This window comes from Scylla paramamosain, chromosome 3 (assembly GCF_035594125.1).
Source record: "Scylla paramamosain isolate STU-SP2022 chromosome 3, ASM3559412v1, whole genome shotgun sequence".
NCBI classification, from domain to species: Eukaryota; Metazoa; Arthropoda; class Malacostraca; order Decapoda; family Portunidae; genus Scylla; species Scylla paramamosain.
In genome coordinates this window covers 14,897,501-14,919,896 of record NC_087153.1, presented here as the reverse complement: position 1 = coordinate 14,919,896, position 22,396 = coordinate 14,897,501, and the positions used below count along the sequence as shown (strand labels likewise).

At 42.3% G+C, this 22,396-nt stretch overlaps 1 protein-coding gene across 14 annotated transcripts in view; it reads right to left on the bottom strand.

Moving 5' to 3' along the window:
• LOC135091114 (uncharacterized) overlaps positions 1–22,396 on the bottom strand; it is a 544,598-nt gene that overhangs the window by 438,040 nt on the left and 84,162 nt on the right. For 9 of the 14 annotated variants that reach the window (XM_063988513.1, XM_063988533.1, XM_063988552.1 and 6 more), the window contains exons 1-2: positions 18,022–18,260; positions 16,788–16,870 (exon numbers count right to left, since the gene is read on the bottom strand). In XM_063988513.1, coding sequence (XP_063844583.1) covers positions 16,788–16,870; positions 18,022–18,111 — 173 coding nt within the window. In that variant the 5' untranslated portion in view covers positions 18,112–18,260. Of the gene's footprint in view, positions 1–2,919; positions 3,079–16,787; positions 16,871–18,021; positions 18,261–22,396 lie in introns of those variants that run through there. The other 5 variants (XR_010262357.1, XR_010262354.1, XR_010262356.1 and 2 more) reach the window with 3 other exon arrangements.

The following is a 22,396-nucleotide window of genomic DNA, read 5'->3' as shown; positions in this document are numbered from 1 at the left end:
AAAATAGTCGTGATGAAAGAGTAAAGCGTTTCTGAATACGAACACAAGACCCAATCCGGTCCTCGAAATCTGGATCATTTTCATCTTGTCGCAAGTTCGTGTCCCATATCATCTCACTGCACCTCCTGTGCTGTAGTCAAGGCGGCCTGTCTTGCATATGACCCTGATCAAACAATCCCGCAGCTGTGCTTCCAGGCTGTGTAATATTCCAGTGTCCTTTCCTTACTCCCAATGGAGGCGCAACACCACACCACACTTGCACAAGCATTCTGCCCCCACCAAGCCACATTCCTTCCCGCTATCTCTTATCTCCAGCAACAACCAAGGCCGCGCTGTCACCAGATGGAGCGTCGCTGGAATATTTAAGTTAGCTTCATTTCGTGTAAAACACTGCTGGTAGTAAAGAAAAAATAAATAGTCATAATTTCTTGACAAAAAAACAATAAATTAAGTCAGCTTCGCGTGGTCTGTGTTTCCAGCTTACCAAGAAAATCATCTACATGGACTCCGGCGTGAATATTTTATGCTTGTCATGATATTATCTACCTTGCTGAAGATTTTGCAGAGGTGAGGCAGTGCTCGCTGTAAAAAGCCAGCCAGTGTAGAACGTGATATCTAAAACGAAAAATGCACATCATATCTGCAGATAATATGCAAAATTATGAAACCGTACGATCGGGGAGGAGGCACGGGACTCGATGCCAGGTTACTGAGCGTAAGCCGTGGCCTGCTGATCTTTCCGGATAACCATCTTGACCCCTTTCTATGCATGTATGTATTTTAGCCGAGTAGTTCTCTGTGTTAGGACAGTAGACTGCGCCAAGGTGTCCCGGACGCCCTCGTGTGAGTATTGTTCCCACGCTCTTGTTCCTTCCACCCTGCTCTCATTAAGACGCTTCATTACGTGCATAAAATTAGTCACACGACACACTGCGAACGACTTTTAACGAATATCATACGCACGCTCGTACATTTCAGCTGCGAGGGAAAGGCCTGAAGGAAAAATGGGAAAAAAAGGCTACTCGTAAATTCAGCGAAAAGCTTAATAATATAAAAATTGGAATTAATAGTCAGCAATAACGTGAACCAGCTCCGGCAGCGCGGCAGGCGGAACACGCTCAAACAGGATATCACACACAAACACACACACACACACACATTCATATGCTGGACGCGGTGCAGCAGTCACCCTCCCCTTGCCTCTGCCGTACAGTCTCAGATTTGAATTAAAAAGCAGGAAAAACGGGAATGATTACAGAGGGGACGATATCTTCCTTTCACTGCGGGAGAGCTCGCGTGTGAGTAACGCCGGGCCCTTCCCTCCCCGCGAGGAGAAAACTACAAGGCGGTGATCCAATTCAGATGTCACTGTGTTAAGTAAAGGTTGAAACATTCACCGAAAAGAATAACGGCTGTTAATCAAGGCTTTCTTTACAAATAGGTATATTTTTCTTTCAAGGAGCACTGCATATTTGTTAACAATCTATCATATCTGTCTTAACGTTCCACACAAAGTAATCACAAAGGGTAACCGCAATAATGTATGAACTCACGTGCCTTTCCTGCCAATTTTCCCTCCCTCTCTCTCCCCTTTCCTTCTTCCCTGCTTCCATCCTTTCCTGCTTTCTTTCTCCTTTTCTTCTTGTTACCCCGCGACACTAACCCCTTGCCGAGCGGGGTCCCCTCACGTCCACTTGGTGGCAAAGAGGCTTTAGCGGCACAGGGACACGAACATAAATCAAGGTTCTCGGGATGACAAGAACGAGGGGAGAGAATGGCCCTCACGTTCCATTTTTAGCTGGAGAGCACGCCATGATGGAGAGGGCGGGAAGGAGAATGCCAACACGTTTTTTGTACCGAAAACCCAAAGTCTGGCAAAGGAAATGGGAAAAGTGAACTTTTTGAATCAGTTTATGTGACAATGAAAGCCAGATAGAATAGTAGACAAGAAAAGTTTACAATACACGTGCGGTTTTCTGTTACAGTGGACAATATCTTGGTTTGTGACTTTACCCAAATCCCGGAGCCTGGTGGCGGGAAGGGGGGGGGGAAGGCATGCAGGTGCGGGGTCGAGCCGGTTAACTCTCCCCAGGGCTTCACTATCGATGCTTCAAACAATGGAAGTGCGCGGGTAAAAATATAACATATCTTTAAAGCTGAAGTTCTTGATGCATTACACACACACACACACACACACACACACACACAGTATCGACCTACACCCTGGGGATTTGATTGTTTCGTGTGGATGGTCTCGAGTTCAAATCCCACGCCAACTCAACGTGCTTAATATAGCGAGCTTTGCCTGCCAGTACGATCGGACTGATTGAACGGGTTTGTGGAGTAAATGGACCTGGCAGTAAACAATTGTTTTTCGCACTTAATTTCTATTCTGACAGACACACCAACCTGGGGGACACTAGCTCTTCACTCACTCTCCGCGCTGCACGTGTTCCCGGAGGCTTTCATATTTTCTTTGTGTTTGTGAACCGATAACGAATGAAGAGTAACGCTAACAACAACAAGTGTTACATGTGGTGGTGGTGATTTACGTTTTTTTTTTCTCTCTCTTTTTCTCTTTTTTTTTTTCCATGCAGAGTTGCGCTATCAGAGCTCAACTGTTTGGAGTGTTACTTGCTAATCTGACGCAATTCTTCTGTGTTCCATGATTCTGGGAGCGATTGGGTATTTTTTTGTCTTTTTTCTCCTTTCTTTTTTAACTGTTCACTCCGGACAATAACACATTAAAAAAAATAACTGCTCAATGCCGCTTAAAAAGAAAATAAATAAATAAAATATAACTGTAGAAAGGGATTCCGAAGCGGTTGGATAGTTTAGTTTTGGATGTGTCTTGATGCTCCGCTTTTGAATAATGCTATACGGCAAAAATACAAGTCTGCATGTTGTACGTACCTTTGCTGGTTGTTCGGGCGCGTCAGAGACCTAGCCTGAGCAATGCCACTGTCGGTAGAAACATGCTACAACTATACAGGTGGTGGATCATGGGTGGATGCAACGCTGGTCCGCAGTAAAGCCCTTCGTGATATATGTAGCGGGTGAGGTGCCTGTTCCTGAATACTGGGGAGGCAAGAAAAGTCAAGTACAATAGTAGCTCCTGAAATGTTGAAGGCCAAAAGCTTGATCTTGCGAATACTAAATCGATATTCTACATTGAAAGCCTAGCAGTACCATTATAGATAGTCACCGTACTTAGGCTTATGGGTACTGCTGTTGATACTAAGTTATTTACTTTTATTGGAAGATGGAATGAAGAGTAAAGGCTGCTGTGGGGTATAGCTGGAAGATTCGCCAGTTGCTCGCCATGAAAGTAATACAAAAAATGACAAGACTGACGTGCAGGGAACTGCTTGTGGAAGGCAGCGGCGAGGACTGCGGGAGGCGCGAGGCAATTACAGTGATCGATGGATATGGCAGATGCATTTTATCGAGATATTAATAGATCACTGACTCGCTTGCCATTTTTAAAATTGCTACTTTTCCACAAAATTAAACATCAATATTATCACACATCCAGTTATTTCCGTCACATCCATAACCCCTCGGCAACGGCAGCTCGCCGGCCGCTGACGCCCAGCCAGTGTGGCAGACTGAAGCCTCCTGCTGGCGAGGATTTCTGTTCCTGTAAAGAATCATTGTTTTCTTTGTGCTGACGTGCATGCAACGCGATGCCGGCTCCATCACCTGAACGGGAGTTCGTAATGTGTCAGTCTGTTTCAAATCCTGCACATTTCCACCAGTCCATCCTGTTTTATGTTTATGATTTCCATCCTGCCTGTCCCTCTGAGGCAGACGCGCCACACGTGCGCCAATAACACACACAGAAGGAAGACACGTCAAGGCCTGGTGAGACTTCTCTCCTTGCCGTTTTGTTCCTCCAGATCATGGTTTACTTTTCCGAGGGTCTCCCAAGGGCAACGGGGCCAAGTCTGAGAGCGACAAAGAGGTCGAGAGTGTCTGCTTTGACAGGTGCAGTGCTGACTCACGCAGAAAGAGACAAGAACTAGGCGGGAGGCAAGACCGGGAGGCAGGGACAGAAAGGAAGCCATCGTGAAGTCGCAAGGTTATTTATGATTATCTATGAGCGGAGAATCTGTTTTTCAGGGAAGCGACTTGCAGCAAAATTTTCTTGATGAATCAGCGAAATGAGTCACAGATGCCTCCGCCTGTGACAGAGAAAGCGACGAAAAGGACTTGAAGATAACACAAGACACAACCCGAAATCCAGCAGCCATTACCCAGCATCCCTCCACCCTTCGCAGAATAGAATTTCAGTAAGGATTCAAAGTGCACGAAAGGTGTGGAGAGGAAGCAGCTCAAGAACCCCTTTGCCTTGTCCATCTCTTATGGCGTGTGGATGTTACGGCACAGGGCGAAGATGGAAAGGAGGGGAAGCCGAGGAAAAGACACGAATCAGGAGGAAGCAAGGAGGGATAGGTCACGGGGGAGAAAAAGAGGGAAAAGAAGACGGTCGAGGAATAAGACGTAAGATTCTCAGAAGGGTGAAGCCAGAGGAAGGGAAGGGAAGGGAAGAACCATGCAAAGGTGATGAAAGGGAAAAGACATGAACGAGAGAAATATATTAGGAGGGAGAGAATGTGGAGGAAGCACAGACGACGGAGAGAGAGAGAGAGAGAGAGAGAGAGAGAGAGAGAGAGAGAGAGGAGAGGAGAGAGAGAGAGAGAGAGAGAGAGAGAGAGGAGAGAGAGAGAGAGAGAGAGAGAGAGAGAGAGAGAGAGAGAGATGAAGAAATAAGACAGATTAGATAGCAGAATAAACGATGGGGATTATATAAGCGAAAGGGAGAAATGTAAAGGATTAGTGCAGCTGAGATAAAGGTATTGTGACGGGGGGAGACATAAGGGAGGGGGGAGGTGGGGGAGAAGGGGAGGCTGACATAAATGGCTATAAGAAAGTCCAAGGATAAAAATATGATCCTAAAGACTGAGTTATTGTTCTCTTGATTTTCCCCATTCATCATTTTTTTATTCATTCTGTATTATTTTTACATTTTCAGATATCTTTAAAAATTGTATATATTTTATTGATTTCTTTTTTTTCATCTTTTTTTTTTTTGTGTGTGTGTATGTGTGTTTGTGTGTCACGCTATACCTCTGTCCTTGCTTGCCTTCTCATGTTCCCATTCCTTTTATTGTCTCCTCTTGTTTTTTTTTTCTTCCCTCTCTTTCTTTCAGCGGGTTTTATTTTTTTTTTCCCCAAGTGTAACGAGAATTCCATCCATTTTTTACGAGGGGGAAAAATCGAGCCCACATATATATTTTTTCTTCGTATGACTCCAGCTTCCCTACGACTATCCCCTCTCTCTCTCTCTCTCTCTCTCTCTCTCTCTCTCTCTCTCTCTCTCTCTCTCTCTCTCTCTCTCTGGATCCTCTTTAATTTCTCCGCTTCCAGTAATCTATCCAGGCCTTCTCATCGCCGTGACGTGTACCCTCTCATCCACCCCTCCTCTACTTAATCTTCCATCCATCCTCCCCTCCCTGTCTCCCTTCCTCCCTCTTACCCTCTGTATATACCCTTTCTCCCATCCCATACGTAAATTCACTTTTGCATCGATAGGGCTGTTTATCTTCCATGCTTTAGTCCACTACACACACACACACACACACACACACACAAATGTAGAGCACCAGCTGCCGTTGTATCAGAAGTGGCTCAATGCATCATAAGGTTACGTATTGGTGTATACATGAGTGACAGGTATCTATGTATGCCTTGGTGAGTACTAGAAACATCTCACTCCTCACATTTCCCTCACTTGCTGCAGAGTTCTCACAATACACTTCTCAATTACTTGATATCCTTAATTCATTCGCGTACCTGATAATTTCTGAACTTGATGTAGTTCCCAGATGAATAGAGATAATTGTGGTAGAAAATTAGCTCAATGATTTTTCAACACCTTGATTATAAAACGTATCTTAAACTTATTATAATTTTCTAATGATATTCAGAGCAAAACTAAATTGAGGCCCGGTAACAGATGAGGTAAAGTTCTGATATTATGCTCCGTAAGTGATTTACAAGTCACCACGTGGGAGTTAAGATCCGTGCTAGCAAGTTTTGTGATTCCTGTCATCTTACTCAGTGGATGATCAATGGTGCGAGTATTACCAGATGTTAAGCAACAGGAAAAACAAACTTGTTCTCATGCGTAATTAGAGGCGAGCTGTTTCACTAACTCCAATGTAGAAACTTTTGCATTTTTTTTTTTCTAGACAACAGAAAACAACATTTGACGGTAGGTTTTTCGGATGATTTTGTGTTCTTTGTGTCATCCTGGGGAGTTTTTTATATATTACCACTAAAGTAATGAAAAATAAATCAGAACGGAAAGTAAGGAAAGTACATACAGTTCACATATCCAAGATTTCACTAAGACTTCCGAGCTATTCTTTTTTCCAGGGCACGTCAGCACGAAGAGAGCAAAGGTTACATGATACAAACCAGTTTAAAGATTTATGAACTCTCTCTCTCTCTCTCTCTCTCTCTCTCTCTCTCTCTCTCTCTCTCTCTCTCTCTCTCTCTCTCTCTCTCTCTCTCTCTTTCAGTCCTTCAAGTCTCCTGCAGATTTCACACAATATTACCAGCGTTGTTGCTGCTGTTGTTGTTGTTGTTGTTGTTGTTGTTGCTGTTGTTGTTTTTGTTGTGTAGGTATCCTGTTTAGTCTACTGTCGAGTTTTCAGATCAATAAATCACATCAGAAATCCGAAGTTACATAACACAAAAAAATACAATCCTATTACTAAATTATATGTGCATAATCCATAACAAGACCCTAAATATGCACTCGGAATTATTATCATTACCCGAGTGTCCTTCCATCTCGTCGGTATCACTGTGGAAAATCTTATAAACGAAAAGGTAAAAAAAAAAAAAATCGAGGAAAAAAAAAAGTATTGTCACCACCACCTTATGAAGATGGCAAGGCGTCGATAGTGCAGGGTATTGAAAAGGTAAAGTATTCCATCTCCATCTGCCACTGCCACTGCACAATTATTCTTCCTATCAGAGGTGTCAATGTTGAAAATCTTAAAAGAAAAAAAAAATCAACTGTTACCTTCATAATCCCTAAAGGCGTCGCTGGTGATGTTAAAAGGATTATTTATTTATTTTTTTAGCCACCACGTACATGTACACAAGCTTAAGTCTTGTGCCTGAACTGTAACTCTTAAAACTGCACGGACGATATGTTATGAGTGAACAATTACAAGACAGCGTAACTTAGCAAATAACCGAGTTACGGTGTTTTTGCCACGAAGGGAGGCGCGAAAAATAGCTTTAAAAATATTCTTCTACACGCCAGGGATTTGTAGATTCAGGGAGGATGGCGCGGTATAACCTTAGAGCGTGTAACATTTGGGGTACGATCATGGATATTTGAAGCATCTCAATATGTTATGGAAATCGAGACGGAAAAACAATACTGATGAACTAATGTCTCCGAGGAATGTATGCTAATGAGAGAACAAGAAAATAAAACAAAAAAGCACTTCCAGCTATTTATTTGTGATTGTGAAGTTGATTTTCATCCGCGTTTTCACTCGTAAGTAAACAAAACAAAACAAAACAAATAATGAAAATACCAGTAATATTTGACCGCACACACACACACACCATACCACACATCTCGGCTCACAGGTCGGTCCGGTTTTCATAATTCATTTCTGCTGGTTTGCATTGGATGTTGTTTAATCAGAGCGCCATCACGTCACGCTGCGCGTCTTGTCGCCTCTCCTGTGATATTCAGCAACACAAGGCGCCAAGTAAACACCACTCGTAAAACATGTTTGTTGTACAGCCACTCACCGGCCGCTGCTTCCCGTCAATAGCGGAAATACTTTTGTATATCATAATGCGAGAAGAAAGTACGTACGTGCATGTGTGTGTGTGTGTGTGTGTGTGTGTGTGTGTGTGTGTGTGTGTGTGTGTGTGTGTGTGTGTGAACGTACGTGCATATGTGTGTGTGTGTGTGTGTGTGTGAGAGAGAGAGAGAGAGAGAGAGAGAGAGAGAGAGAGAGAGAGAGAGAGAGAGAGAGAGAGAGAGAGAGAGAGAGAGAGACGAGAGAGAGAGAGAGAGAGACAGAGAGAGAGAGAGAGAGAGAGAGACAGAGAGAGAGAGAGAGAGAGAGAGAGAGAGAGAGAGACGAGAGAGAGAGAGAGAGAGAGAGAGAGAGAGACGAGAGGAGAGAGAGAGAGAGAGATGAGAGAGAGAGAGAGAAGAGAGAGAGACAGAGAGAGAGAGAGAGAGAGAGAGAGAGAGAGAGAGAGGAGAGAGAGAGAGAGAGAGAGAGAGAGAAAGGGCAGGGAGAGCGAAACGGAGATTTACGAGCATACTTAGCTAAATTACAGGCACATTACGCCTTATGTGCTGCTCGGGAACATTGATTGTAGCTTTTTTTTTACAACAATTACGTAAGACACATGCGACGTTTATTTAATGAATGCCACAAACGAGCGAGAAAAGTATCTATAGTTTTGGATAATACGACTCTTCCAATTGTTGCTTTCTCTCTCTCTCTCTCTCTCTCTCTCTCTCTCTCTCTCTCTCTCTCTCTCTCTCTCTCTCTCTCTCTCTCTCTCTCCCCCCCACAAGTCACCTGGGTATTTCATTGTCACGTGAAGAGGAAGCCGCTCCCAAAGTCTCAAATCGAATTGATTTCAAAGATACGGGTGGCTCTTGGTTTGCATGAGCTTTATTTATTTGTTTATTTATTTATTTAATTAATTAATTAATTAATTAATTTATTTATTTATTTATTTATTTTTTTTTTTGGGGGGGGGTTACACGAATTCAGTACAACACGACTTAATCCATTCACTGCTATTTGGTACGTTTGCCCTTCATCACTAACCACTCTGGGACATTTCCTCTATTCGTTTCATCTCTTCCTTTCTTCTGAGGGCTTATAGAGATTTCATACATAGCTTTTAGTGCTGGGAATTGTTGTACATCACAGTGAAAGGGTTTAAAATATACTATAATGCACTGCATTTACACGAAGCTTTAACTTGAGCACGATCCAGTTCACTCATGCACACTGTACAAACTTAATACCTTAATATTAAGGGATCTTTTCAATTATCATTATTTTTTCTAGCATTTCTATTGTTTTTCGTTTCTATATTCAAAAGTTTAGATTAATAAACAAGGATAAACTTTTGAGATAAATATTATTCACTTGCCATGTACGTAAATAGATTTAAGGACGGACTAGTGCAATATTAACAGGTCAGATCCTCTAAATCCCCTTTTCCCATCAGTTTTCATTATTTTGTTACGAGGATTTTTTGTTCACAACGAGGCCTGCAAGTATCTATATATTGTGTAAAACGAGCCACATGTACAGTTATACGCACAAGTCAGCACATTTTCATCCTCAGTCTTGAAGTTTTATCTTCAGGTGATTTAATTAGAAGTTCAGCTGCTCTAATATGAAAGTGGAAGGATGTAGTAACCTGTCATATTCTTCAATGTGCGTTAATATTCTTCCTTTAGGTTTACATTCTATGATCTCCTGTCAGTTTCCTTACAAAACCTGGTAAGTGATAGATTCTTGGCAGATCAGAAGACTTACGACTGAAGGGAAGCGCCAAACACAGCGGGAATGTGGGTATGTTATTCAACTATTGAACACGACTGTACAACATGGATGGGATTAAGGTTATGTAGCGCAACACACTTGGTAAATATCTTTATCTGACGGGCGTAAGAGGATGATAATGATTGATGATCACTAAAAGTATAATTCGATCTCAGGGTTGGAGAGAGAGAGAGAGAGAGAGAGAGAGAGAGAGAGAGAGAGAGAGAGAGAGAGAGAGAGAGAGAGAGAGAGAGAGAGAGAGGAGAGAGAGAGAGAGAGAGAGAGAGATTAAAGAGTAAATGCCTAATTCTATTTTATTGTCTCAACAACATCGTATTCACCCTAGACATTGCCCGTTATGTGACTTGCAGCGTGAAGAAAGGTCAAGGCGTTAGTGCAGGTGAAGCAAGACACCTGACGCTACACTCACGCTACACTCACGCTATCTGCCTGCCACCTGTGTACATACCTGAGGAGGTGGCGTGCCAGCTGCAAACGTCCTGATTTTGACGACCTTTCAGATTTGTCATCGTATTTAAGTAACAATATATATATATATAATTATATATATATATATATATATATATATATATACTATATATATATATATATATATATATATATATATATATATATATATATATATATATATATATATACGAGGTGTGTCATTAAAGTTCCAGGACTGGTGTCCTAAAAGATGAATTTCAAACCCAAGCCACAAACCACCATATTTCCCCTTCAAAGTAATCCTTCTGGAGTATACAACTGCGCTCCCAACCCTCTACAGTCACTAATCTTTTTCTTACGTGCTTTTAAAATCATGTCCTCTGTTGCAGGTCGTTTAACAATGAGCGCTGAACAGCGAACAAACTTGAAGTTTTTGGTGCAGTTGGGGAAAACGCCGTCAGAAGCACTGGGTATGCTGCAAAAAGTGTACGGGGATGAGACAATGTCACGCTCACGTGTTTTTGAGTGGTGCAAGAGGTTCAAAGAGGGCCGGGAGGACGTGGAAGATGACCCCAGGAGTGGAAGACCCTCAACGAGCAGGAATGAGGCCAATGTTGAGCGTGTCAAGCAGATGGTGCGTGACGATCGTCGGTTGACTGTTCGAAAGATCGCAGATGAGCTTGGCATGAACCACAACAGCGTGTGGAAGATTATCACTGAAGATCTGGGCATGCGGAAAGTCTGTGCGAAGATGGTGCCGAGACTCCTGAACGATGACCAGAAGGGACGACGCATGCAGGTGTGTCAGGACATCCTCGAGCGTCTGGAAACTGAACCAGACTTGCTCAGGAGAGTCATCACCGGCGATGAGTCCTGGGTATTTGAGTACGACCCGGAGACCAAACGCCAGAGCCTTCAATGGAAGAGTCCGGCGTCGCCACGGCCGAAGAAAGCAAGGCAGTCCAGGTCCAGCTTCAAGGTCATGTTGATCGCTTTCTTCGATGTGAGGGGCATCGTCCACTGCGAGTTCTTGCCACAGGGCCAGACAGTCAACCAACATGTGTACAAAGAAGTACTGCGGCGTCTGCTTCGTGCAGTGCGCGAGAAGAGGCGGGAGTTGTGGCAGGGCAACTCGTGGCTGCTTCACCACGACAATGCGCCTGCTCACAATGCCCTGAGCATCAGAGAGTTCTTGGCCAAGAAGAACATCGCCGTGCTGGAGCAACCGCCCTACTCACCTGACCTCGCTCCGTGCGACTTCTTCCTCTTCCCCAAGCTCAAGGAGGTCATGAAGGGGACCCGTTTTGATGATGCGGACGACATCAAAAAAGGCCGTGACGACGGAGCTGAGGAGCATCCCGCAAGAATCCTTCCAGCAGTGCATGCAAGCCTGGCAGAGAAGGATGGACAAGTGCATGCGGTGCCAGGGGGATTACTTCGAAGGAGATAACCTATAGTTTGTAGCCTGGATGTGAAATAAAACTTGTGTAGGCACCAGTCCCTGGAACTTTAATGACACATCTCGTATATATATATATATATATATATATATACTATATATATATATATATATATATATATATATATATATATATATATATATATATATATATATATATATTATATATATATATATATATATATATATATATATAATATATATATATATATATATATATTATATATATATATATACACGAGGATAGAATTATAGTTTGCCCTCAGAAGACAATGCATTTAATTCCTTAAATATTTACCTTCCCATACAATTCTAGAAGCACTATTATATTTTGATTTATTCGACTTAATTCCCTTCCAGGAAGAGCCAGGTTGGGTCTGAGTGTCCTAATAAATTCCCTCCATCTCTCTCTCACTGTTCCTTGCTATTTGTGTGAATTGGTCGTAAGGTATTCACTCGGCTTCCACTTTTACTGACTCCCTCGACCTCTTTTCCGAATTCCTCAATGCAGGTTTATTCAATTTATTAGAAGTTTTCATCTCGTGAGGAAACCAAAACTTCTCTCGATCCATCTGTCTCTGCTCAGTGAAGAGTGGAGGAGTGTTATGTCTGGCAAGGAGCCTTCCGTTTCATATATCTCATCAGGTCTTAAAGGAAGAAATTGGCCTTTCAGCTTGGCATCTATCTAGGACAGAGGAACCGCCCTTGAGATGTATCGCCAGACCTTGTTATGGGAATCATGCCATAAATGTTCTATGACTCACTTTGTCTATTTATTTAGTTTTATTTATTTTGTTCATTAACACAGTGTCGATGTTACCGGTTTTGGTTTTGTCGTGAAATTACATGTAGTTAAAATTATATTCATCGTCTGTGTTTTCATTTTTTTCTTTCAATCAGATTGGTATTATTAAATGATATTCTATTATTGTCGAGGCTGTGTTTGTGTGTGTCAGGGAGGTTGGCAGGTAGGTGGACTACATTGGCACAGGTGAACGCAACGGGTGTGACCATCGTTGAATAAAATAAGAAGAGGAAGAATCGCAGAGGCCAGTTCATGCATAATAATTACTTTGGCCAACAAACCGTCCACTGGCTGCAGCTCTCCACACCAACCCCTCCAGCCACAGACACACCCTCGCCTCTATACATTGAGTGAAATGGAATATTCCTTGGCAATAACAGTATGTCGTTGGGACCAATGGACATGCTTAATTCGATTTCATTAGGTAATTATGGTTGTAGTTCGTATACAGTGATCTATTTTTTTCTTTTTTTAATTAAGACTATGAGGTATTTGAAGCAGATTGGGTGAGGGACATCTGTATTATAATTTCCTTAGCAAAGAGATTAACCTTTAATCAAAACTGAATGTTATGGCCTTGGCGTCACTGATTAATTTACATCAAGTAAGGGTCTTCCTTCGCCTTTGGTGTTTTCTTCAAGGCGTCTTCCATGACACCTTGTTAAGCTCCTACACCTTCATCTTATGCTAGTATGCTCCTCCTCCTCCTGCTCTTCCTCCTCTGCGCATTAATATAATTACGCAACAACAACCAATAAAAAAGACCCTACTGGTACATAACCTAACCTAACCAGCAACTAGTATAAAAGATATCTCTATTGGCATTAACAGAAATAAAAAAAAGAACATGCATATATAAGTATAGGGTGGAGTATATTTTAGTTTTTTTTTTTTTTTATGTGGAAAAGTGTGAAAAAAAGTCTTGATTTATAGAAAAGGAGTGCAGTCAATCTGGTTCCGGAGTTTTTTTGACACCCCGCGGTCAGCCAAGAAGTAATGCAGCACTAGGAGGCTTTCACTCGCCCGGGGCATTCTTCAGCCTCTCCCCGCCACCTCGCCCACCCGACCAGTTTTCCTTGCCGCCTCTGCAGTCCTCCTTATCTTTCCTTTCTTTGGGATTCGGATTTACTTTTCACCTTGATCTAGCTAGTTTTGTTGCCAGTTAGAAATTCGCATCAACAAAACTAAATACGATGGTCGTTCCCTTCACACACACACACACACACACACACACACACACACACACACACACACACACACACACACACACACACACACACACACACACACACACACACACACACGAGGCAACACGAGCTGCTTCATTACGCGTCATAAGCAGCCATCCTATTATCATATATTAAAAGGCATAACCGCACGCCCCTAATTTCCTTCATTATGCTCAATTATGCACACCTACTTTCCATCACGTCTCTCATAAAATCATTAACTGCTATTTCCAAATTAGCATATTATAATTCAACACAAGTAAAAGTTGTGTGTTCTTCTCATGAATGCATTACAACTCCTCTCGCTTCCCCTGCCCATATCTCTGCGCCACGCCCTCCCTCTCCCTCGCTCTTCTATATGCTAACACAAACCAACGGAAGAAATGAGCCATGCTGCTTTCTAATTCAAGCAAGTGAGGCAGCGGTGTAAATTCAACTCACAGCCAACCTGAATTAATTGCTGCGTAAGTAACGAAAAGAATACGTTTCACGAGTGTGCGTAACAATCAGCATTACTAATACTCGTATACTCGCCTCCATGTAAACAGCGCGCCAGGCAGTTCAAGCAGAAGGTAAATGTATAGGTAAATGAAATACAGAAAATCCCCCAGACCAAAGCAGTAGTGCCATACAATTCACTCCATTACCAATTACTAAACCTTCAACATAATCCTCATCATTTCGGTAACGCCGGTATTCTCCTCACAACACAGCCACGTCCAACTGAAAACCCTTTTCTTCGGATCTAGTTACGACCTTTTGACCTTCATATCACTGCCGAGTCTAGATGTCAGCATATTTGACCTTTGGAACTTATTCAGAATTCATGCCTTTTTCTCTTCTTTTTCCCTATTTTTTTAATTGTTTTTCTTTTCATCAAACGCCCTAATGATCTTAGGTACCATCTCCATCTCCCTTTCCCTCTTCCATTCTCTCTCTCTCTGTCACTTCTTAAATAGCCAGTCAGTAAAACTCATTACACTTGTTCTTGCACCATTCTTACATTCGTCTGCCAAGTCAGTCAGTTCGCCGTGTTCCGCTCCCAACTCAATATCTTACTTTTGCTCACATAAAACTGCTGCTTTCGCCTCTTTACAAGCAGCATTAATCTCGCGGACGTGTTCCTGTTTATTTCCGTGATGAACTTCCTAGACATTAATACCGCTCACACACACACACACACACACACACACACACACACACACACACAATTAGGAGCAACAACAACAATGCCTCGGAAATACACAGTGTAGAGAATACTTGTGGATGTTTGAAGAAAGATACAAAAACCCTCAGAAACCGACGAAAAGAAAGAAGGATCACTTGCACTTAGATATATACCGTTCACGTTATTCATGATAGACAGGACCATAGAGACGAAAATTAGTGGAGTATCTGAAACGAGCTCTGTGAAAGTGTGATCTTAATTTCTCAGTTTGCTTGAGAATTATTCGCGTAAAAACAATGTAACACGACTTTTGAAACCCAGAGTATTGTGACGGAGGTGTTTAAATATAGGAACAACATTTTAACAACATGGATTTCTCTTTTATATTTTTCTGCCACTCATATTAATAGTATCGTTCGAGGCTACAGTGCTTTCAACATTATTTCTCGTCACTCACTTCAGAACAGGAACCTTGTGAAGGATCAATCTTCAAACTGTTTCGCAATCTCTTTTTAACTTTCGTTTATCCATCAACCTGTTACCATATCACTTTACCTTACCTTATCTCCCTAACTTGCTCCTTGAACCAGAGACGTCAACTTTTCTCTCTCACTATCCCCTTTAACCAAGCTCCTCTCTTTCCCTTATAATCTTGCCCAATTTCGAAGCATCAGCGCCATCATTACCAGCCGTATCTACCTCATCGGCATCATTCCCCTCGTGGCTACAACTTCCAGCATATCACCCTGACCACTAACAACAAATTTTGCTTTCCACTTAGCAGTCCCAGCAGCAATAGAGATGTCCCTACCTTGGCACTCGCAAAGATGTTTCTACTTTTGATCACACAATAGAACATTAAGATCTACGAAGCAATACAGTAGCATGAACCCAAGAGACACGAATGAGAAAGAACGTTCATATGCAATTTTTAAGGAAAACTAAGAAGACACAGGATCGACGATACAGAATGGTACGCCGGTCTCTAGTGGCACAGGGACAGCAAACACGACTTCCATGGAATGAGGCAGCCTATCAGGAAATGGTTGAACAGGATGTGTCACGGGACAGACCAAGCGAACACGAGCCAGGAAAGGCTCCGAGATACCTGTGTATTCCTACCGCCACACACACACACACACACACACTTGACCTTATTCTAAACAAGTGAAAAATACTCCGGAACATTCAAAATCTCTTGAAAATAAAAGATATATATAAATATATATATATATATATATATATATATATATATATATATATATATATATATATATATATATATATATATATATATATATATATAATTGCAGACCTGACTATGCACAAACTGCAATTATAACGGGACTGAAAAATTATCTTAAATATTTCCACATTTACATTCTTAATGTCACTTAATGCATTTTGCATTTTTATTAAGTTGTGTTTTCTGAATATTTATAGTCTTTTCACAATATATTTATGGTCCTGTAAACATGCATATATATGTACGTACATATACGTACAAGTATCTAACACACACACACACACACACACACACACACACACACACACACACACATAATGTTATGCATTGTCGTTATATTATCAAAACTTACAATATTTGTGTTTTCATCTTGTCACGATCTACATAACAGACATTTAATGAATCTGTCAATTACCCGATAGACCCTCAGCATATCAAATATTCGTCTATGGCATGCAGGTAATCACTATCAATAGTTGAATAGCTTTCCACACTTTTTTTTTTTTTTCCTTTCAATCATAAGTCCAGTGATCTGCTGACAGTCCTACATATCCAGACAACTGATAGACTATCGCCACATTACACTGAGAAAAGATGCTGATCCTCATCCTCAAATATAATCTTTTAGCATTCATTTCCGGCCCTTCACTTAAGCTTAATCTTTGGAATTAGTCTTGAATTACCATCAATACTCAAGTTTATGAAATTATTATTAAATTATGCGTTGTTTGGAATAACCATGAAGACTAGAGAAAAGCTAAGGAAGACAAACATTCAATCTAATCAAAACAATAAATAAACAATACGTACTCACCGCAAAATCGGTTGGACTGGGGATTCAGCCGCACAACAGGAGGACTCCTCTTCGTTACCACAAAGCAAGAGCACTTCCACTGAAAGAAAGAGGTCAATCAATTATCATTCTTGTTGAACTGAATGCGTAATGAAACTTCCGATCAGTGTTGTGATTACATCAAACGGAGACTTCATGGACAGTCACGTCAGCCATCCCACCACCAACGTCACACTAACACATTTTTCGTAACGTAATAGGACGTGTAATTGCAATCATAGCGAGGGACGCGCCGACACAGTGATCAGGAGCTGCAAGACTAGTAGTTAGAGACCTGCCTCACACGCCGAGCTCCAGTGGAGGCTACGTGCTCAGAAGCCTTTGTAATCATTGATCATTGAATAAACGAACAAATGTGTATGTATGCTGTGTATTTTATGTGCATAATGAAAACACCATATTCAGTTGATCTTGTTTGTCACATCACGCCCCTACCTATCGGCAAGAGTAACGTGACGATAAATGAACAAAACTCCTGCCTGCATGATGACTTCCAAGCAGCGCCCAATTGGCGAGGATGAAGTGAACACTCATTTTGAGAACAGCCGTGTTGGCGTCTCGTTCGTCAGCGGCGTGATGGAAGGTAAACAGCGTGTAATGGTGCGTCCCGCGCTCCTCATACACTGTGCAAGGTGATGGCGGGCGTACACTTACTTCCTCGCCTGTAAACATGTCCACGAGGAGTGTGTGGACTGTGCAGAAACTCCATCGGGTGGGCGAGTTTAATTAAAAAGGGGGAAATAAACACCACTTCATCACAAGCCAGCGCGCCGACATTTGTAACAGCGACAAACTTTAGGATCACTAATTACAAGTTCCCGCCTCTGAGAGCAAGCATGAAGCGGCAGGACAAGCGGCGCCGCCTGAGGCAACTTGGACACCAGACCTTCACATGCACTCGTAAATTTGTCAAGTAAAAACTCAAAATTTAATGAAGGTCGTTAGTCACAAACATTAGCCGGGTTAGCAAATTTACATAAGTGACAAAAGATTAAAAGGTACATGAGAATGGTGTGTGTGTGTGTGTGTGTGTGTGTGTACAAGTAAATAATAACGAATATTTTGAAACGAACACTACTAAGTAAAACAGTGTGATGTTTCCCTTAACGCACAAAACAGAAACGAGGCGGCAGCAAATCCTAAGCATTTCATCCCGACCCGTCCTTCCCTCCCCACCAAACCGCCACTTACGACTAGGATCTCATCTGAGCAGTGATACTGAGCAAGGAGACCAAGGTTCCTCCCCGCCTCAGTACATGCCGGCTCTTCCTTCACTTGCATGGCCTACTTCCAGCCCGTGTCGCCGTCACCTTCCAAACGAGTGGCCAACAGTGCATCAGGGACATGGCCTCGGCGATTGCTTGGACGCGAACAATATGACCGTCTCCGCGCTAACAGCTACGTGTGAATCGCAGTTTGTTTAACATGTTTCTTACTTTTCAACTATGACCATCAGACAGTTCCCGCCCTCCTCCTCTCCCAGTCCTCCAGCAGCTGTGCGTCTCTTTATGGTAATAACAGTGTAACATGGCAGTACAGGACACCTCGCCTGCAGTGCATGTCCTCTGCACGCCTACTCGACCATCATTCTACTTTCTTTTGAGACGATATCAAAATGGCCTCTCTGTAATGACGCACTACTTGATTTAGTAGATGCCGGGTGAGTGTTTTCCCTAATTATATCTCTTGATTTCATTCTTTCTTCATTTCTCATGTACGACACGCAAATAGTTTTAATCTCGTTTTCAAGGTTGGTTCAGCAACTAAACAGTCCTGTAAAATGTACAGCAGATAAAACAAGATGGGAGTAACGTGTGATGGACTGGCAACTCAATGGCTCCCCGGCCCAGTGTTGTCACTTAGAGAACCAAGAGACGCTCACCAGATCTTTTATCTTTCCCTACCTACTCCTACTCCTAACCTGCTGGGCCGTTAGCGACTGGGCTCGGCTAAGGTTTCCCTGGTTCCTTTTGACCCTGACGACAGAGTGTTCGAAAAGGCACAGAATCCGACAAACGCGTACACCTCACAACAAACCCGCCGACACTGGCATCTGGGTGGCTGCAGGGAGTCGTGTCGTTTCGGCTCCTATTCTCGAAGCTGTTCGGTACTTGAAGCATACTTAAAGGATACTGAGCATGTCTTAACGATTTGTAAACTACGGAATGGTTTTAAATGGATAAAGAGATAAGCGTTGCCCAAAGAGGAATGTGTGTGTGTGTGTGTGTGTGTGTGTAACAGCAATACTGAGTGTCACTGTTGCAATTTTTTTTGTGAAATAATTTGTAACTTTAACTTATTCTTTACGCACGAATTATGTTCATGCATTATAAACGTCTATTCCCTTAAATCATGGAGACATTACTAACACCACCAATTTACAGTTTAATAAAAAAAAAAAAATGTAGTTTCCATAATTATTCCATTTCCAGTAGGTGCACAATACAACAACAGCCCCTTTCCGTCTGTTTCCACACTAGAGGTTGCCGATACCATGAAGCAGCAGGAGCCAAGCCTCGCCTGCAGCAGCACCGCCACAGTGATCACAAGCCCTCGCCGTCACTGAGAGTGCTTTGGTCGCTTACGCAAAAAAAAAAAAAAAAAACACACTATTTCGTGATTTTCATTCCACAACGCAATAGCGGGTCTGAGGATGTGCGCTGTATTATGTTTTTTTTTTTCTCAACTGAATTTCCAAAGAACAAACGACTAATAAGAACGTAGAGCGCGCCACAACAGAGAACAGCGAACACACTATGACGAATAAGCACACTCAACACGGTCGCCTGCAATGCCACTGGAAAAGGGAATATTTTGATGTTAATATGTTATACTTATTGCTGCCTGATAAAAGTGTGTGTGTGTGTGTGTGTGTGTGTGTGTGACTGAAAGAATACAATAAGTACAAATTTTACATGTAGTTCAAACATTTTCCATTTAGTATCATTCCTACTGATAAAAATAATGTAATACCTCACTAAAACACAAGCTAAACATTTTACTATTGCAGTGCTCGGCGTGTGACAGGCGTGGAGCAACAGGAGAGGCATTCCCTGTTGGGGGGGTTCTCAGTTCTTTGGGCAGTGCAGCTCACCTTCACGGCACACACTGCTGGCGTCAATTGTTCCCACACAAGGGTACTCAGAACGCAAAAATATAAATAGCAACATAAAGGTCACTAACGGCCTTTCCATGCGTTGGCGAGGTATTTGCTTTCGTATATTTTTAGGCCTTCAGAAAAAAAAAAAAAATATAGCAAAACTCCAACTTTCCGTGTTAAATCCTAGGCATCTGTGTTACACCTAACGTATTTGCTCTCCAAACAACTCGGTGAATGTTGTAAAATATTTGAAAGACCATCGTGCTCTTTTCGGCGGCGCCTTTCAAGTGCAAGCCACACACGCTGGTGCAACTAAGCCTCCCGCTGTCACTTGGCTCGGTGTATTACAGAGAAAATAAATAAATAGCCAAGCTTCCATCAAACATCACAATTTCCGGCACACAGCGTGGCTCTCGAACTACAGCAACACCACATCATCATCAGCCTGTCGACCAATTACCTTATCAATATCGAAGTACATATTTTGTACTAACCATAAGTATGTATGTAAGTATGTATGTGTGTATGTTTACCTGTTTGCTTGTCTAGCTGTGTATATATATATATATATATATATATATATATATATATATATATATATATATATATATATATATATATATATATATATATATATATATATATATATATATATATATATATATATATATATATATATATATATATATATATACACGCTACCAAACTTTTTATTATAACGAAACCCAAAGTGGCAGGACATCCTGGAGGCGCGTGACGCTTTTACGAGTACAAGAAGCCGAAGAGAGCTGTCCCTAAACACTGTGAGGACTCTACAGGTGCCTAAATAAATGCAAGGACTTACATGAAATCATAAGTGATGGCGAATAATGAAAATAAATAAGGCCTCAAACATAACATAATCGAATTAGTACTTAATGGAGTGAACATAACCCTTTACGAGAGAGAGAGAGAGAGAGAGAGAGAGAGAGAGAGAGAGAGAGAGAGAGAGAGAGAGAGAGAGAGAGAGAGATTCCGTCCTCTTGACCACGAGACTTTTATGGAGACAAAGAGGCGTTATTTCCACTTTGAAAACTCACCATTGCCATTACGGTCGGCCGCGGCTCGTGATGTACACCCTTATGCCGCTAATATACCGCAGCTACCCTGAAGTGGAGCGCAAGTGGGGTGTGTCAGTGTGTTGCGGCAGGTCACTCACAACCTACCCAGAAATACCACACCGCCACAATGCCCTTTCAACTGTCCCTCGTGAGGTCAGGAGGCCATCAGACCCAGGCTTTTGTGAATAACTCTTCTATACACCACCGCCACAGTGCTACTCATCCCGTGCTTTCCTCTCACCCCTACGCTCTTTCTCCGCCCGTGCGCTGCCTGACCCTACAGTTCTTTACTTCAGTATACACGCGGCCTCTCATATTTCCAAGCCCAACATTGCTCCAGTCTCACTAGTCATCGCCTTTCCCTTGCCTTGGACTCCCTCACTGACTCGTTGAATCTCTCACTGACTTACTTGCTCTCTCGCTGACTCACTAGTTGACTCACTCACGCAGTCACTTACTTGCTTCATCATTCGCACGTTGAGTCAGTCTATCAGTCCGTCAATTAATCACCCAATCGCTGCTTTTGTCGGCGTCATTCACTCTATTCTGGCGGGAGTGAGCGGCTCGTCAATTGTCGGTCAGTCGGCCATTGTGTCTGTCGTGGGGTCCGTCCGTCATTCTGTTTTGTCCACCTCTGCATGCACGCCTCGCTCTGCCCTGTCCTGCCCGCCACCTACGGCCCTTTATACCCCGCCCCCCACCATTTCTCTCTCTCTCTCTCTCTCTCTCTCTCTCTCTCTCTCTCTCTCTCTCTCTCTCTCTCTCTCTCTCTCTCCCCGGTTGAGGTGTCATTGGGATCGCAGGTGTTGGTGGTGGTGGTGGTAGTGGTTGTGATGGTGACATGTAATCTTCGTGAAAGTGATCTATTGTTCTCATGAATTTCTCCACTCGTGCGTGTATCAGTTTATTAACGTTGTACTGTATATAAAGTTTGGGTTCTCTATTGTATGATTTGTTCCGCATTGTTGTTCCCTGAATGTACTAACGGTAGCAACGACAAAAAATTTCATATATTTAGAACAGTATTTTTATTTTTTCAATATCCATCCTATTTCACTTGTTGATTTTGTTACTTTATTATGCACCCAGCTATTTCCGGGTTAGCATCCAGTATTTGTCCAGTTATTCATTCATATATCTGTTTATTTATGTACTGTTTGCATATATATTTATTGGTGTATACGCACAAGTGATCTGTGGAAGTGACGTGCTTTCATTTTTTCCATGGGACAACACCACTCGGTTCACTCGGTTTATCTCGACATTATCCTAAGCACATTTTCTTTACTCTTGTCACCGCAACACGAACCTCGAAGATAAGCCTCTTTTATTTTAAGTGACAAAAGATATAGATTTTTTTCTCGCC